This window comes from Protomyctophum parallelum (assembly GCF_964188405.1).
Source record: "Protomyctophum parallelum genome assembly, chromosome: 13".
Classification (NCBI taxonomy): Eukaryota; Metazoa; Chordata; class Actinopteri; order Myctophiformes; family Myctophidae; genus Protomyctophum; species Protomyctophum parallelum.
This window is the reverse complement of record NC_139708.1, coordinates 46974503-46993792: the sequence shown is the minus strand read 5'-3', so window position 1 is coordinate 46993792 and position 19290 is coordinate 46974503. Positions and strand designations below refer to the sequence as shown.

The 19290-nt window shown below is 42.9% G+C and overlaps 3 protein-coding genes across 6 annotated transcripts in view; 1 reads left to right on the top strand and 2 right to left on the bottom strand.

Annotated features, from left to right (window-relative positions):
• The window catches only part of LOC310869527 (ankyrin repeat and fibronectin type-III domain-containing protein 1), a 28920-nt gene extending 22825 nt beyond the window's left edge, over positions 1–6095 (bottom strand). The window contains exons 1-4 of one of the 4 annotated variants that reach the window (XM_083780307.1): positions 5834–6095; positions 2213–2277; positions 1617–1765; positions 54–318 (exon numbers count right to left, since the gene is read on the bottom strand). In XM_083780307.1, the coding sequence (XP_083636433.1) occupies positions 54–318; positions 1617–1736 (385 nt within the window). In that variant the 5' untranslated portion in view covers positions 1737–1765; positions 2213–2277; positions 5834–6095. Of the gene's footprint in view, positions 1–53; positions 319–1616; positions 2278–5828 lie in introns of all 4 variants that reach the window. The other 3 variants (XM_083780308.1, XM_083780306.1, XM_083780305.1) reach the window with 3 other exon arrangements.
• LOC310869848 (histone H1-like) overlaps positions 1–19290 on the bottom strand; it is a gene marked incomplete at both ends in the record, with an annotated part of 720118 nt that overhangs the window by 333295 nt on the left and 367533 nt on the right. The gene's annotated exons all lie outside the window — the stretch shown is intronic.
• mei1 (meiotic double-stranded break formation protein 1) overlaps positions 10102–19290 on the top strand; it is a gene marked incomplete at both ends in the record, with an annotated part of 156419 nt that continues 147230 nt past the window's right edge. The window contains 3 exons of the mRNA XM_083780392.1: positions 10102–10251; positions 11038–11161; positions 18685–18735. Of these exons, the coding sequence (XP_083636518.1) occupies positions 10102–10251; positions 11038–11161; positions 18685–18735 (325 nt within the window). The remainder of the gene's footprint in view (positions 10252–11037; positions 11162–18684; positions 18736–19290) is intronic.

The following is a 19290-nucleotide window of genomic DNA, read 5'->3' as shown; positions in this document are numbered from 1 at the left end:
CTTTAGTATAACTCGCCACATCTATAGGTTTTATTGAAAGAGAGTGCACTCACAGACAGGATTGTGTCGGGCTCCGGCCTTCGTCAACACATGGAACAGAGGAGAGTTGTGGGTGAGAGCGGCCACGTCCAAGGGGACCAGGCCCTGCTCGCTCACCCTGTTCACCCCCTTCTCCCGCTCCCGTTCCCAGTCCCTCTCTTTCTTCTCTCCTCTCTCCCACGCACTAACTCCCCCTCCGCAGTTCGGACGGTCCCGGGACAGCAAGTTCTGCACCGCCAAAGTGTCCTCATTTTCCACTGCCTCCCACAGGGTCTTGTACTAACAGAGAGAGAGAGGGAGAGAGAGAGAGAGGGGGAGAGAGAGCATGCCATTGGATTAATATCGGAAAAAAGTCCATGTATCATGAATCAGAACAACAGGAGCTTCTGTTCAAAGCCAGACAATATAGAAAGACAGAAAATAATATTTGAGAATGAGATTTCATGAATGTGAACTTGGACGAGGCTAAGATCAATTTGCTTACATGGCTTTTAGTCTAGTAGCCAGAATGTGAACCCGGACATGTTGAGTACACCAACGTTTTATGTTATAAATGTTGAGTATGGTTCCCCAGCATGTGCATATGTTGAGCAATTTTCATAATTGGCATAATGTCGGCATTGGCATAATTGACCATACCTTAACAACCTATAAGGAAAACAAATCTAAATTTCATCATGCTTTATGTGGCATGTGACATGTCAAACTAGGGGTTTTTCATGATGCTCAATCCATTCCAAACATTAGTTTTGCACAAAATACACTCCTTGGGCTATAAACGGCCATAGCCATGTCAGCAAGTAGCTATGGCCGTCTTAGCCCAAGTAGTGTTTTTTTTTTTGCAAAAACGAATGCTTGGAATAGATTCAGTATCATGTTATACCATATAAATACTGGTATCAGGTACCGTCGCCCCAAAACCATCTCGCCCCTCGATTCTTTTCCGCCGACCTCACGCCGACCACTCGCTGCCGCGGTTCTTGTAATATTCTATATTTTGTTTTACTGAGAATAAGGTTAGAAATACGTTTAGGTTTAGGCATAGTTTTACTGGGGTTAAGTTTAGGCATAGGGTTAGGTTTAGGCATAGTTTTACTGGGGTTAAGTTTAGGTATAGGGTTAGGTTTAGGCATAGTTTTACTTGGGTTAAGTTTAGGCATAGGGTTAGGTTTAGGCATAGTTTTACTGAGGTTAAGTTTAGGCATAGGGTTAGGTTCAGGCATAGTTTTACTGGGGTTAAGTTTAGGCATAGGGTTAGGTTTAGGCATAGTTTTACTGGGGTTAAGTTTAGGCATAGGGTTAGGTTCAGGCATAGTTTTACTGAAGTTAAGGTTTAGGAATAAGGTTTAGGTTTAACCGTTTAAGCATAATTTACTGAGGTTGCTTTAGGAATTCCAGGCCGCGCAGTTCCGCAGGCTTTACGCCCGGGGCGAGTTGGTAAAGGGCGACTCTGGTATTCATAGGTATTCATAGATTCATTCATAGGTATTCATATTCAATAGGTCCTACTCAGACAGGGGTCAAAAGGTCCTACTCAGACACACACACACTCTAAAAAAGACACCTAAATATCTTACAGCTGCTGAAGTCTTGGACGGGTGTCTGGGCGCGTCCGTTTCCCCGGCGACTGACGAGTCTCCGCCCCTCAGTCTCACGGAGAGGTTCCTGTAGATGCGTTTGGGCGAGACGGGACCCATGGAACGCCTGCGCGGCGGAGCGGGCCTCACTGACACAGACATGGCGGAAAGGGGGGGGGGGGGTTGACGAGGAGGGGGGAGAAGAGAGGAGAAGACAAGGAAGGAGACGAGAGGACAGATGAGAAGACAAGGAGAAAACAAGGAGAAGACAAGGAGAAGACAAGGAAGGAGAGGACAGATGAGAAGACTAACGGGAGAGGAGAGGAGAGGAAAAGGAAGAAGAGAGAAAGATGAGAGGAAGGAAGGAAGAAAAGGTGGAGGTGAGGATCGAGGGACGAACGGGAGCAAGGACAAAAGGAGAAGAGGAGATTGGAAGTAAGGAGAGCACAGAGGAGCTAAGGACAGGAATGGGTGCAGAGAGTTTGACTACATGAAGACAGAGTATACGGGCGCTCTGGGTGGAGGTGCAGAGGAAGACTAATGGGAAATGGATGAAGGATGGTTTAGTTCATAGATAGAAAGATTGGGACTCCAACCTCTGTGAGCCACAACAACACACGAAAGACGGGACGAGAAGAAAGGTGTTGCGAAGATTCAGGACCTGAGGAGAATGAGGAAAAGAATGAACATCGATTAGAAGCAGGATGGAGAGAAGAGAGTATTGGGTCATGAGCACGAGATGGAGGCAGGAGGGAATGGGGTGCAGAGAATACAGTCATTTATACTCATACAGAAGGGAAGGGGTGCAGAGAATACAGTCATTTATACTCATACAGATCTTATTCAGTGGAGGCTGAGCAGTGGTGTGGGTGACTGGGTGGATAAATGGATAAAAGCTATAAAGGCCGTACGCAGCACTTCGGATGTGTTTCTTCTCGTCAAATGTTCCGCCTTCACACCCTGCTGTGAGGCGCGTTTATTATATCTCCCCTCTATGGAGTATCAGTCAGCACACAAACGCCACTGAAATCAAAGGCCAAACTCTATGCTAGTCTACTCTAGGCCATGAAATGACAGACTGTATATTCAGAATAATCGCAGTGCTTTGGCTAAAAAGGAACAGGGGTTAAATAAATGGAAATGTGAGTAATTTGGCCACCATTTATTGAGTTTTGGATGTGCTGTATACCTTTCTTTTTGTTCCTACATTTTGAGGAACAGTGGTTGTTAATTAATATCAACCTAATTATTAATTACAAGATCAAATTCAGTTATTACTAATATCAACTGTCATCAACTGTCTTTTTGCCATTCTTACACTGTTACTGCAAAGGGTGCCCTCCCCCTTCGTCAAGCAACCTTTTTGGTTTTCCGCACTTTGAGCAAAATGCAGTCTGTCATCACTTTCTCCTCCTCAGTCACCAAATATCTTCTTTGATTTGTTACATTCATTCTTTTTTTTCCTTTTCTTCTCCACCCCCATTTTCACTCCCGTCCCTTTTCACAACCCTGTAGTTTTGACTGATCGATGTTCAAGTCAATTTGGTTTACGTCATGCCCAAAGCCCTCAAATCTCAAATTAATCTCTGGGAAAATGGGGGAGTGTGTGTGCGTGCTTGTGCGCGTGTGTGCGTGGGCATGCCTGTGAATGCTCGTGCATGCGTGTGTCAGTGTTTACAGAACAAGGGAGGGGCCCCTGCCCTGCTCAAACTCCATATCTCTATTGTCTCTTTCTCTTCCTCTCTCTCTCTCTCTCTCTCTCTCTCTCTCTCTCCATTTCCTTTCATCCCTTTTCTCATCCAAATAAATGCTGGTTTAAGTCACATCAATTACAAGATCCTGCCGTCGCGACTCCAATCCAGTGTCCCATGAAAGTGAATACTGCGCCACCATTGGTTGGCAACAGACAGGGGACACGATCCCATAGATCTGTCTGTCTGTCTGTCCACAATGACTCGCATGACATTCGAGACGACGTCCTCTGTCTGCGTTTATGTGACACAACAAAAATCACCACATCTTTTTAGGCATGTTTAAACCTCCAGGAAAATCCGTGTTGAGGTTCTTAATCCACTGTTTTTCATTAAAACGTCTTTGTCCTACTGTCCAGTTGGGATTGTGTTGAAGTCCAGCGCCTTTTAGAGCTTCAATGCCGTGAGCCATGAAATGTTGAACAAACCTTGTGGTTGTCTTTTTTGCATTGTTAAAATTGTATCTGTGTTGTCCCTGCCTTGTAGCTATTGTTTTACCCGTTTCTCCGACATATTGTAAACCACATTTTTCACATGTGATTAAATAAATGCAATTGCTGGTTCTGGCTGTTATTTGTTGTTTAATCTCCAACACACGTTTTGTAGTTCTATTTTTGACTAATTGTTTGGGTTTGAAGTACTCTGGTCCCTGGCGTGCTGGTGTGTTGATTCCTTTTAGCTTGCTGTGTACTAGATAGTCTTTAAGAGGGGGGGGGGGGGAGGGGGCATACGGGTACAGGCCTGTGGGCAGAAGGCAGAGCCTTCAGCCTTTCTCTTTGTTTTCATGATGTTAGTATATGACTCATGGAAAGTGCTGATGGGATGGAGACTTGTTGAAAGAGATTAGCATAGCCGTAGGTTACGTGTTTGTGGAGGTCAGGGGGTTGGCATCGACAAAATGCTAATCAAACGTGGAAACAAAAAGAAAATCACACCCGTGTGAAGTGAGTGGTGCAACTCCGTGTGGGGGGGGTCCCCCAAGCCCCCCCAGTAAGGCTATATCCAACGTTGAAGCTGCCACTTTACCTACTGGCAAAATGTGGAATTGCAGCACTTTCATTGGAGGTGGACGGACGTTCATGACGTCGCGTGCGTCAGCCCCGGACCTAAAAAAATTGAGGTCCGGGGCTAGGCTAGGCAGGCTAGGCTAAACTTCCGCTCGCTCGAGCCGTTGAGTTATAATTGTACTTCCGGCAGTCTTCCGGGTGCTTCAAAACGCCACTGAGCAACTTCCACTGAACTGAATAGCGGGTGGGCGGGGCTAACGCTCCGGTTTGGTCTCTATCCTTTTATTACTCTATGGGGGTCCCCAGAAGTTCCTGACCCACAGCCCAGTGTGCCGGCCCGGTTTACCGGCGAGCCGCCCTGCATCCGTAGAGGTCGAGAAATGACAGAGTTACCGTGTGGGGGTCCCCAGGGGGTCCCTGTACTGTACTGTACTGTACTGTACTGTGTGTGTGTGTGTGTGTGTGTGTGTGTGTGTGTGTGTGTGTTAGTGACACAAAACCAACCAAACGCTATTTTCGTGCTCGGACACAGCCAGCCAAGGACATGAGTGGCTAAAAAAAGACAGGTGGTTTAACTCTGACAGTGGAAAAACTGACCGATATATGAGAGAGATAATTGCGTTGTGTATAGCTATTGCTACATCATTTACTCATGCTATTAAGTTGGTGAAGACGGAACATGTATCAAGCAAGCTTTCTGCAGCAGTGATGTGAATATTGATAATAATAATTACAGGAATCAGCGATAGTTTATACTTAGCAACACAAATAAGCTTAACCAAACGCCATAAACAAGTTGTCGGTTCACTGCACTAAGTAGCCTAATTGAATTAATTTAACTGAAGAAAGACAAGCCTACAGCTTAACTATAAGCATTGCAACATGTTTGTCTCTTCTCTGTCCATGCCTATCTGCTACCATTAGGTAGCCACAGCTATGAAATGTGAAAGACAAATTATCTTGTATGTCTCATTAGGACAGGAAGTAGCCTGGATACAATTGCAATCATTCATTAAGCCATAAAATTAAACATATTATGGCATATATAGCTCTGGTCCATAGCTGCATAGAGCTATGGACCAGAGCTATGGCATAGATATATTAGGCCTATCATATCAACTGAACAGAATTGCTGAAATTGCTAAAAGTTGCCATGCATCATTCATGAATCCGGGCTGCACAAACCCCGGCATCCGTCATGACGAACTTTCAGAGAAAGGTTTGTCAGATTGAATGATTGATACATTATTATAGCCCTGAATGAGTTCACATCAAAGTTGAGACACCCCCTCCCAGGCCCCCTCCTCTCAGGCTCCCACACACTGCACACACACACACACACACACACACACTCACTCACTCACTCACTCACTCAGAAAAGCCATCAAGTAGCAGTCTTACTGAAACTCAAATATAGTGTCCATTGTATTGTATGAATCGGTATATAGGCCTACCTTACCTTGGACCAAAGTTTCCACTTGCCCTGCCGCTCCTGCCGAAGCCGTTCCGGTCATTTTTTGATTGTCTTGAATGTGCATTCTGATAAATGAGAAGTATCCATTCTTCCTCCTGCGAGTAGCGTAGCTATAGCTGCACACATACATAAACATTCACTTTAGTTCTCTCCATGTCAATAAGCGCGGCGCAGCGCACCTGAACGGCCTGAACCGAGGCGCGGGGCGCGGAGAGTTGCCATCGCCCCCTCCTCCACACCACCACACTCCGAGGTGGAAAGTCTGGCGATGCGAGGTTTACCGACTCTCCTGTCTTCCTCTCTTCCTCCCTCCCCTTTTCTACTGTCTGTCCTCCTCTGCTTCTGTCACAACTCACAACAGCTGGGGGCAGAACTATCATGCATGGGGCAGAGCCCTTGCATGATAGAAATGGAGTCATTCTGGAATCATGAAAATGTGCTAATATGAGCCTACATTTTGAGTTGCAACATATGCTCAATGACAAATACAGTAGCCTACTTTACTACTTATTATGTTTTATTGTTGTTGCCTACAAGAAATGTTGCTATTTATACAGTGCGTATAGACTAATATCAGGTAACTATAGGAACTTGTGTATGTCTAATTTTCACATGTGGCATTTCCTGTCTGCTGCACAGTCTGGACAATAAAAGCAATACTATAGTATAATGTGTCAGTCTTGTTTTAAATAATTGGTTATTTATAGTATCAACTTGTACTTTCACATTCATCTTTTAAGAAACTGGTGGCTATAGCAAGAACAAGAAACCCACAGGAAACTGCACTTTCTTTTAGCTTTTAGCTTTTGATTTCTTATTGGCACTTCATTGTTTCAAAACCTTGATGTAATTTTTAAACCTCTAGGCTATAGACTCCAAACTCCAAATTGTCACCACTACAACTGCATGACGTCACCACTCGAAATACAGGTTTTTTAAACTATTGCCAACATCATTGTAATGATTTCAGCATTATGACAAAGTGAGGTGACTGGATACAAACTACTGTACACAAAATACACAATTATCTTGTATTTAGTGTATTTACTGTATTTAGGATGTACCCAACTGTGTATAGGCATAACGTATACACAATTATCTTACTCATGGACACGGGCAACTAGTGGCAACATACTATATATAAACTTGTCTTGTTTGTTTAGTTATTTGAACATTCATGTTCGATCTATGAAATTATAATCATTGTTGTAAGATTACTCTAGGCCTATTCCTAGGCATATCTTCTCAGGAAAAAAGTTAACATGACCCAGTGTCAAGTGTGTAAGTGTATAATCGTGAGTAGCCAAAAAGACTGTCTGTGTGTGGGTGTGTGTGTTTATGTGTGACTGTGTGTGTGTGTGCGTGTGTGCAATGCATTTGTTTACACGGGACGTGATCTATGACATAGATCACGTCACAACACATCACATAGATCATCATAGATTCTATGTCACACACTGGCAGACTATCTATCTGAGCCCCTAACAATGACATGGAAGGTGTTTATACTTCTGCAAATCCCTATTTATGCTCGGACAGATGCTTTAGTTCTGCTGACTTTATTGGCCCCGAAAGAACGCTCAATGTGAAAAGGTTGTCCAATAAATTTGACAGATCATGCACTAGATCTCACCTGTGCATCTCTCTCTCTCTCTCTCTCTCTCTCTCTGGGGAGCTAACAAATGGATTAAACTCCCATCAAGGCGTAAATAGAGATTTCAGAAGAAAACATGTGTTCCAAACCACTGACATGATCTGCTATATACTGTACTTCGGCCTGACCACCTCCTGCAACAGTGGGGAGTCTGGGGACCACAGCACAACCTCCAACATTTATTGTGTAAAAGATTAATCTCCGGATACACAGACTCACACACACACACACACACACACACACACACACACACACACACACACACACACACACACACACACACACACACACACACACACACACAGTCAACGTGGGTATACAGTATGTGCAAATAAACACTCCCACGTATGCATACACACAACTCATAGTTATGTGCAAATAAACAACATGCACATGCGCTCACACGCATGCACGCACGCACATGCAGCCACACACACACACACACACACACACACACACACACACACACACACACACACACACACACACACACACACACACACACACACACACATTTAACATCTTTATTTGTATTCACATTTTACAAGAAATTTCTTGAACACAAACATTAGTGGATGCGCAAACTTGAGAAAACTCTACAACAAGTGCTTCAGATACAGATCACGGGTACAGAAAGCACCGCCTTCTCCATATATGGCGACACACACACACACACACACACACACACACACACACACACACACACACACACACACATACACACACACACACACACACACACACACACACACACACACACACACACACACACACACACACACACACACACACACACACACACACACACACACACACACACACATTCTCACATGCTGCACACACTCCATTTGATGTTCAGCAAACTTTTCTTTCCCCCCCAGTATGTTTGTGTTTGGGCCTGTGTGTGTGTGTGTATGAGAAACATACATCTCAGAGAGAGAGAGAGAGAGAGAGAGAGAGAGAGAGAGAGAGAGAGAGAACAAAAAGAGTTAGTGAAACTGTGAGAGATAGGAAGACAGACAGACTACAGATTGACATGTCGGTGGCTGATACTCGTTCGTTCGCCCCCTCACTCCATCATCAAGATAGTCCCTGGGCTGCGTATGCGCTGAGAGGCTTTTGTTGTCATGGCAATAAACAAATTGTGGCCTTCAATTCTAAATGATAGCCTACTGGCTGCTACAAAACACCCATACACATGACATGCAAGTGCAAGTGCATACTTGTGTGCACATAGCAGCACATGCACGTGCATCATGGTGCACCTGCACACACGCACGCACACGAGCACACACGCACACGCGCGCGCGCGCGCACACACACACACACACACACACACACACACACACACACACACACACACACACACACACACACACACACACACACACACACACACACACACACACACACACACACACACACACACACACACACAGAAAGTTAGGAAAGCAGTGTGGACAGTAAGGACAGTATGGTGGGTATATATGTGGGAATTAAGGGAATAAAGCAAATAGCCTAGAGTGAGATCTGAGATGTCTGCTGGTGCTTTTTTCCCCATGAAGTGAGACAAACTGGGTTCCCTATAGAGAGAAAAAAAAGACAATGAGAGATATGTTAGACAGAAGGTTATTTTGATTGATTGATTGATTGATTGATTGATTTATTAACAGTTTGAAGAATTACAGTACATTTCAAGTACAACTCAATACAAAAACTGTTAACTGTGAGTGGACACCATAATAAAACATTATACTTGTTTACAGTAGGACCCACCATTTTCAATTCATATTAACTATAATTCATATTATTATATTAACTAATTTAGCTAAAATAAATGATAAAAGTTATAAAAGGAGGGAGCCCATGCAGCCCATGCCTGTAATGATTGGGTGAAATCATAAAAATAAATAAATAAAGATAAAGATTTGACGAATAGCGTCATTCTACTCAAGCCCGCGCATTTTCGGTTATTCGTGACGGTGAGTTTGCTGTGCTGCACCGACTTTGGTGACCTATATTCATTAGTCTATCTATATATGCCTACTGCAGGCTACGCTATGTACGTAGTCGTACCCCCACAATATAGTGACCCCTGTAGTCACAAGATTCGATACGTCACCAATTGCGATGCAATGCCTAGGATGACCGTAGGCTGAATACAGCAGGTAACTAAAACTAGCTATAAACAGCATTACAGTAACAGCCATTTTTAATTAAATTGGAAATTAATGACTAACATACATTACATTTAACAAATTAACAGTAATTTAAGGTTAATGTATTATGTACGTCGTCCAACAACCGCGTCATTGTTTTGTCAAGAAGGGAAAACAAACTACCTAGTTTTTAGTCGAGTAGAGTGACCGCGTGGAAAGACTTTTCTCAGCCAACATAAGACCATTTTGTAGCATATTTTATTAGCGTACAACTGCAGCCTCAGACTCCATAGCTATAACCCTAACCACCTGCTGCCCTAGGAGAACACACACACACACACACACACACACACACACACACACACACACACACACACACACACACACACACACACACACACACACACACACACAGGAGAAGTATTGACCCTACAGACAGTATGACAACAACAAGCGTGGACATTGTTTACGAGAAGGTCCACTTCAGACACGACTCGAAGTGGACGGGTCGCCTCGGGCCTCCGGACGGCGGAGGGGTGGTTCTGTGCGTCGCCTGTGTCATTGAAATGATGGAGAGTGGCGACATTGCGGTGAGGAAACTTAACATCTATGACTTTGTTATTATGGCTTAGTGAGTTAGTGAAACTATAGGGCTTAGGGTCGACGACAGAGTACAGTACAGCATCTTGAAATGGGTCTTGTCCACAAGATTCGATACACCACCAAGATACCCATGTACCTGTCTAGATACTTCCTTAATGTAAACGAAGTCCACACCCTCAACACCAGAGGGAGTGCAACAAACCATGCAGTACAACCCAGATTCGGCACAAACAAGGGACTAAATTATTTTCGCTCCTATGCCACCAAAATGTGGAACGCCCTACCAACAGTCATTAAGACATGTGAATCCATTGACTCCTTCAAAACCACTCTCAAAGTCAAAGGGCACCTACAATTCGAAACTGGCCCCCGTACAATCTGAATCCCCCCGCCACCGCCACCGCCCCCCCCCCCTTTCCCCCCCTTACCCCCCCTTACTGTATATGTTTCTTTTCCCTTTTTGCTTCCTTTATGATGAATTCCTGTTCTGCTCTTTGACTATATAGAAGTGTCTATTTGTACGTCTCTAAATGTTTTGATGAATTGAACATGGTGGACCCTGTTGCAAACAAGTGTAACGCTTAATTGGGTCGTCCACTCACAGTTAACAGTCTTTGTATTGAGTTTGTGCTTGAAATGTACTGTAATTCTGCAAACTGTTAATAAATATTTCAATCAATAAAAAAATCATTTAGATTTTAAGGCACCCCTCACCAACCTTAATCCACATGCTATGTCTAACCAAAGTATTTATTTCTTTCTGTCCAATATAGTCAGTGAGGAAGTCTGTGGCCCTCTGTGGTATCATTGAGATGCTGAAGTTTTCACCAGGGGCTCTGACTGACCTCCTCCAGCAGGACCAAAGGGTCTGTCTGCACTTCACTGCTTCCCTGCTGGGTAAGAGACCTCAGAGTCTACACACAGCATGGACTGCAGTACTATAGCGTGATGTCTATTTTAAACGCATTTAGACCTGAGCTAGATTCTACAAAATGACTTCTAAATCCTGAAGGCTCATTCATAGTCTGGATTTTCGGTGGTGAGGTGACCACCGAACTACAACATGACGTCATGAGCCGCGGTGAAGAGCAAAGCAAACCACCGCCACCGCTCCAGTCCTTCTCTCTGTTTTTACTCACCACTGCTCAACGTTATTTCAGCTACGGTGGTCAGCTCACCACCGGAGCGGTGGTCACCTCACCACCGAAAATCCAGACTATGAATGAGCTTTGACAGTTTTCAGTGGTTCTCAAACTATTTCAGGTCAAGGATCCCCAAAAATATATGTAATTGACCGCCGACCCCCATCTCAAATTATGTTGTTCCAGGGACCCCCTTCCCCCCAGAAGCAAAGATTTGAGTTAAAAACGTTCGCTCTGAGAGAATATATATTCCAAATTTGTGCCACATTTTCACGATTTTTCAAAAATAGCAGACCTACAAGCTCGTAGCGCGGCACTCGGTGCTCAGAAATGAGCCATATAATAATAATAATAATAATAATAAAACTTTATTTGTATAGCACCTTTCATGACATGAAATGCAGCTCAAAGTGCTTTACAGAACAATGGAGAACTAGAAAAAGTGCCCTTCTGGGCACAGGTCTCCACCAGGATTCTTCCTCAGCCTAGTGGGAATATGCGTGCACAGTTTTATCGCAATCGGACGCTGCGTTGAGGAGTTGTGGCGATTTGTACAAAGCGGGCTACTCCTGAAAACTGTAGGATCCAATCGTGGCCAATCAGGATGGAATATGAGAAATCAAACAAACCTGTCTTGATCACATGACTATGGAGATCATGTGTACCGATTTGCGTGAAATTTGGATAAAATCTGAAGGAGTAATAATAGAAAATGTGTTTTACATATGTGGGCCTCCCGGTGGCGCTATAAAGAGCAGATGTGAAAAATTCCAGACAAAGGTTTTTCCTTGGCCTCTAGGGAGTTGGCATACAAAGTTATCCACAGATCCGTGCAGTTAGAGGTAAAACCAGTGACGCGCAACGTCCAACCAGGGAAACTCCCCCCCCTGTCAGGTGAAAAGAAGGCTTGGATGGATGAAGCTCATGCACTAAAAGGAAGCATGAGGTCAGTTCTTTGCTCTCCTCAGGTTGGCGGAGGGAGTGTTGTAGAGCCCAGGATTACATTAGATAATTGTCACTGGGTGAAAATATGGGTTACAAAATCGTGGGATAAAAATTATAGTATATAATGACTTAGAATCAACCCGAGGACCACTATTGTGTCGGCTGGGGATATGGGCTAAGATTATATAGTGCTTTTGTAAGTTAACACTTGCTATGCATCCCATGTGTATACATCCCACTGTTTCTCAACCGTTGACTACTACTGGTAAAATGTCCTAATAATAATGACTCAACCAGACAATCCGGTGCACTTCCCCCCTTCTTGAGATTCTAACTCCCTTTTTCTGTTGAATTTCTTGAACTCCAGCTTGTCAGTAAATGACTACATGGATGGACTCATCATAGGTCACCGGGTCATTCAGTTCCCGGTTTCTCAACTAGTGGAAAGAACATTTAAAACAAATCAACAAATCCTACATTACTAAATGCATGGTCAGGGACCACATGCAACACCTGTTGAAAACCCATGGCATATCACGGTCAAGGTAAACTTTATTGTCCACAAGGGAAATTTGTCTTGGGCTTTCACCCCAGCTACAGCCACACATAAAACATCAATGACAACAAAAATACATTACAGATGGAGACACAACATTACACAAATTGCACACATGATGTGGATAATCTTGCCTCACGCAGTTACTGCTGTTTCAGAGCCTCGTTCAGCATCTTAGTTGATGCTGGTACAAACGATTTATTTAATCTGATGTACTTCCACTTTGGTTCTTTGTGTCTTCTCCCGGATTGCAGAAGTACAAACTCGCCATTTAAAACATGGGTAACATCACTGACAATTTTTTGAGCCTGTTTTAGTGTAGCCTGCTCATAAATAGACTGCAGAGAGGGGAGTTGTCTTACCCCTATACCCCTGCAGTCTGCACCAATCTGAACAATTTGGACCTCAGTTGCACTGAGAGATTACCGAACCCAAACTGTGATGCCAAACCTGACCAGCAAGACTGCTCGATAGAACACTAACATAAATCTTTGGTCAACACCATGAACCCTGAGACGTCGGAGGAAGTGCAGTCTTTGCTGTAGTTTACTACAGAGACTGTCAACATGTGTATTCCAAGTTAGTGAGTTGTCAATACAGATCCCCACGTATTTATACGAGGAGACCTGTGAGATGGTCGAGTCATGGATGACCACAGGCCTGTGGTCACCAATACTCTTGGGGTCAAACACCATCTCCTGTGTCTTCTTAACGTTAAAAGAATAAGGTGGTTGTCATCACACCGCTTCACAAAGTTCAAAGTAAGTTTACAAAGTATATTATTACACTCCCTACTCTGGGTAATGGAGCTAGTCTAAAAGACACACGATCACACTCAGTTATGATGATAGTTTTACTAGCCCTCTGTTCTGTGATTAATATTTTGCTCATCAGGGCTAGTGCCAAAGCTTTGCTTGACAGAATTTTAATGGGGCTGTCTAAGCGTGATACGATGTAGATGGAAGCCGGGTATAGCGCACCGTGGTTCGTGTCCAAATGTCTTACAGTATGTTCCATTCCTCCGTCCTGCGTTATGTTATTTGATTACACGGCGTTGTTAATGTACAATATTGTGACAGGCTATTATAAATTCTCCGAAGTAATCACAGAGTGAAGGGGAAAGCGAGGACAGAGATGTACTTCTGCAGTTACAGTAGGTACAGTATTAAGTCCCATAACCCATTTAGGCCTGGAAAAAAAGGTCTTCTAAATCCTGACAGTTTTCTGAAATACCTATGTTTCTGAATCAGTGGTGCTCAATATTTCATGTCAAGGACCCCAAAAATGATATTTAATTGGCCATCGACCCCCCCATCTGAAAATATGTTGTTTCAGGAACCTCTCAGAAGCAAAGATTTGCGTTAAAACGTTCACTCTGAAAGAATATATATGCAAAGATTTGTGCCACATTTTCACGATTCTTCTAAAATAGCAGACCTACAAGCTCGTAGCGCGGCACTCGGTGCCGTGCTATGATCTTGTAGATCTGCTATTTTTCAATGGCTAAAGTGTAATTCCCGCCCAAAATGGGATAATATTAGGTTTCCTTATCCCAGAGTTACTGCAATGCGAGTTTCAAAAAGTTAACTTGCAGCTCTTCCACTCTATAGTGACAGGATTATTGTGGAATTGTTAAGAAAGAAAATGCACGCACGCACGCAGGCACCATGCACGCATGCAGTGCAGTCATGCACCACACGCACGCACGCACACGCAAAGAAGTTCCTCTATATTTCTTCAATATGCTTGCACAGATACTCTGTGTGCATGGATAGACAGGTCTATCTTACGACGACTGTGCCACGACTGTGGCTCAGGAGGTAGAGCAGGTCGTCCAATGATCCATGGGTCGGCGGTTCGATTCCCGGCTCCTCCTGTCTAAGTGTCCTTGGGCAAGACACTGAACCCCAAATTGTTCCCGATGTGCTGGTTGGTGCCTTGCATGGCTTCCGCTGCAATCGGTGTGTGAATGGGTGAATGTAATGCACAATCTATGTAAAGCGCCTTGGATAAAGGTGCTATATAAATGCACCATTTACCATTTACCATTTATCTTAAATATATGGTAAGTGAGACCTATCCCTTTCCTTCAGTGAAAACACCCACTAGATAGAGCGTCGCAGTCCCGCCCCCCTTTCAGAACAACGAGGGCCCAGGAAATAATTCCCCATTCATTTTACCCCCATAGACGTTTCAAAAAGTATTTATTTAGTCCTTTTTGTCCACCAGTCGACCTTGTCTTCATGTCTTTATGTATGTAAATTGTCTTGTTCTTTGTGTCATGTCAAATGTGTGTATATGTGTTCTGCATACTTGGCTTCTGGGTCGCAAGACACATTTCAGTTTGAACTGACAATAAAGTACTATATCATAGGCTATATCATATCATATATCATTTAAACTAACGACGTTTACACCACAGACAGAGCCAACTCTGACAATGACAATAAACAATGTTTTGGGACGATCAAATAAGTCTTTAAATAAATACTTTTTGAAAAGTCTATGGGGAAAATGAACAGGGAATTATTTCCTGGGCCCTCGTTGGGGGCGGGACTGCGACGCTCTATACGATTCTATCCTGAAATATAAAGATGAAGTGCATCAGGAGCAAAGTGAGGGCATTCAGTATTTTAGCCGTGACGTGAGCGCCCCCTCCAGAGATACTTCCGGGTCCTACTTTTGTGTCGCTTTTGTGTTCCCATAGAGTTATACTGTGACACTCCGTCGGACTAAATCTGAGACGAAAACAACCACGAAAGTCTCATTTTACCGCTTTCCTCGCAACAACAAAGCTGCTGCTCTCCCAAATCTGGCTGTGACAGGCCGTCTGTCCCACATGGAATACTATCACCATTTTATTTCATAGTGTCAACTAAATCCTCATTAATGCAAACTAGATTCAACATACTCAAGCCTGCACACATTCTAAATATGCTCCCGAAATATTGTACTGAGCAAATGGACTGTTCAATAATAATGATAATAATAGTCTTTATTGTCTCCACATCATATATTTTCTTTGTCATGGACAAAACATTTATAATGCACACAAAACATTAATAATTCTACTCGAGTTGGAAGCATTAAGACCCATTTTAACCCTCAATGGCTTCCTTTCTGAAAAATAACGTCATTGTAAAAAGATTCACGCGTTTAGATATTCTCTTTACAATGAGATGCGGACGGGAGCTGGTGCCACATGGACCCGGACGTAACGTAGCACTACAAAATGATGTCGGACTTAAATACTGAATAGAGCGCCGAAGTCCTGACGTCACTCGCTCATCCCCTGGTTCCAAGTGGGTTCGCAGAGGTTTTTCTCTATGGAGAATGACATTGGGTTATCTTAAAATAGTCTCACATAAAGAATTGTGGTCCAAAAATAAACAAACTGTCTCAGAGATATTGTCGGGGAGGTGTCTCTGTATCGTTTATGACAGTCAGTCATTCGTGATACAGTCTTGTTTCTAGCGAAAATGTAACTAATTCGGCAGCAGTTAACATTAGCATTTTCTCTCATTGATTCTTCATATCCATAATTATGAGTGAAGCGGCCTGGGATGATTTGTTTATTTTTCAAACACAGTTCTTATATGAGGTGGTCTATAAGATCCCCCTTATGGGGGATACTACTACTACTACTAATACTAATACTAATAAATTACCAAAAGTACACGAACCCGTGGACTTAACGCCCTCTAGCGATATTGACGTCAGCCTTCGGTGCTCTCTAGCTAGACAGGGTCACACGTAAATAATTAATTTGTTGTACCTCTATTATTGAGGGGTGAACGGAATTAATTACTGCTCAGTGCACTGACTCGAAGGAGGTCTGGATAGCCTGATTAACCCCTTTTGGTGTTTTAAGCATTATGTTATACTTTAGCTATTGAAAAATAGCTGATCTACAAGCTCATAGCGCGGCACCGAGTGCCGCACTATAAGCTTGTAGGTCTGCTATTTTTGCTCTCCCCTTGTCCCCCATATATGGGGACTAGGTTGGTGGAGGGTGTGTAGAGCCCAGGATCACATTAGATGATTGACACAGGGGTAAAAAATGGGTTACGAAATCGTGGGATAAAAAATATATTTAAAAAAAGGTCTGCTATTTTTGAAAAATCGTGAAAATGTAGTGCAAATCTTTGAATATAATTATATTCTTTCAGAGCCAACGTTTTTAACTCAAATCTTTGAAAAAAACACATTTTCAGATGGGGGGTTGGTGGTCAATAAAACTTGGGGGTCCTTGACATGAAAATGTTTGAGCACCACTGACATAGAAACATGAGGTTTTTCAGAAAACTGTCAGGATTTAGAAGACATTTGTAGAATCTTTCCCAGGTCAAAATGGGTTAAAATGAATGCCTGCCGTATAATGATTCCTTCTTGCCTTCAATTGGTAGCTAATGTGACTTTATATGTCAGGATGAGGTGTAAGGGATTCTTATTGTTAGTTGTGATTGAGTGATCAAAAAACGTAGATCGTTGCTTTCTGAGGATTTTCTTTTTTTTTGTCATATGTTTTTATTGAACAGATTATAAATTGTTAAACATTATGATATGAAATACATTTTTTTATTTGTTTTCATGAAAAAAAAAAAAAAAAAAAAAAAAACAAGACGAAAGAAAAAAAAAAAAACAAGACAAAAAAGAGAAAGAAATCCCTTAACCCTCCCACCCATACTGCTCAGTGACACTGCATACTATATAATAAGATGATAGAAAGCTCATGGAAAACATCTGAAAAGAAAATGGCGTACAGTCAACCATATCAATGGTATCCTGTCTATTAATCGTTTCTACTCAGGTAATGGACAAGGGGCAGCCAAACCTTATCAAGCTGTATCTCCCTGTTTCTCAGGAAATACCTTATTCTCTCAAGATGAAGTGTACTAGTCATTTTATTTTTTTAATTTTTATCCCACGATTTTTGTAACCCAGTTTTCTTTTCACCCAGTGCCAATTATCTAATGTAATCCTGGGCGCTACACTTCCTCTGCCAACCTGGGGGGGCAGCGGACTGACCTCATGCCTCCTTCTATGCATGAGGAGTCCAAGCTGCTTCTTTTCACCTGACAGAGGGGAATTTCCCCGGCCGGACGTAGCGTGTGGAAGGGACACGTTATTCCGACCAGTTCCTTTCCCCTGCATCAGGCACCCCGGCTGGCCAGGGGGAGGTAGTTTTAGAGACCAGGATTACGGCATGTTTTTGTGAGGGTATCTACCCTAGGGGACACGGGGAGAACATGCAAACTCCACACAGAAAGGCCCTATCGCCACCCCCCGCCTCGGGTATGGGCACTGGTACTAGTCATTTCATTTAACCAGTGCTTAAATGCAGGAGCCTCCTCCTTCTTCCAGTGTGTCAGAATTAGTTTTTTTCCGCTGTAATCAGACCATATGAGAAGAGTTGTTTCTGTGCTCTCGTCAACATATGGTGTGAGGGATTCTTATTGTTAGCTGTGATTGAGTGATCAAAAAACGGAGTAGATCGTTGCTTTCTGAGCATTTTCAGTTGACATCATTAGTTCACCTACGTGGGACCAAAGCTTGCTGTATGTATGCCCAAGTGGTATACTGTACTGTGCTATACTCAGTGGTTCCCAAACCTTTTCATGTCAAGGACCCCCAAATTAACACTCCGTGCCGCGCTATGAGCTTGTAGATCTGCTATTTCTTTATTGTGAAAATGTGGCGCAAATCTTTGAACATACAGTATATTCTTTCAAACGTAAGTTTATGTTTTTAACTCAAATCTTTGCTTCCCCCAACAGGGATGCTGCACACTGTAGAAGACAGAACCACTCTGGAGCAGGTGGTCCAAGGTGAGAACATGTCTCTATGGGGGTGCTATAGAGTGGCAGAGATTAAAATAGGGTGCATTTTGCATCCCAAAACTATTCTAGTTTATTTTGCTAGCTTTAGTTATAGTAATCATTTCTCCTTCTGTTTTCTACATGAATATAAACCACATTATAACCATATGAAATGAAATGGGAGGTAAATGCTGCAATTTATAAAAAATGGCAAAATATGACACTAACGTGGTTGAAGTGGGACTCGTTTAAAAGACCATCCCTGCATCCTGGGACTCATTACATTGAAAACCTATTACATCACTGGAGTAGACACTAGGGCATTCTTTTTCTTTTTAAACATCTGTTTATTATGATTTCTAGTATAGAGGCATTTCAAGAATGATTAACCAGTAAGTTACAGATTGGGAAAAATACAAACAAAACAGAGACTTACAATAAAAAGAGACAAAACATAACCATCAAAGAAAAAGACAAAAACAATATAATAATAACTAACATGGCTGATGACTATACCGCACTCCGAGGACACAAACAATTCTAAAAAACATTTCTGATATGGAA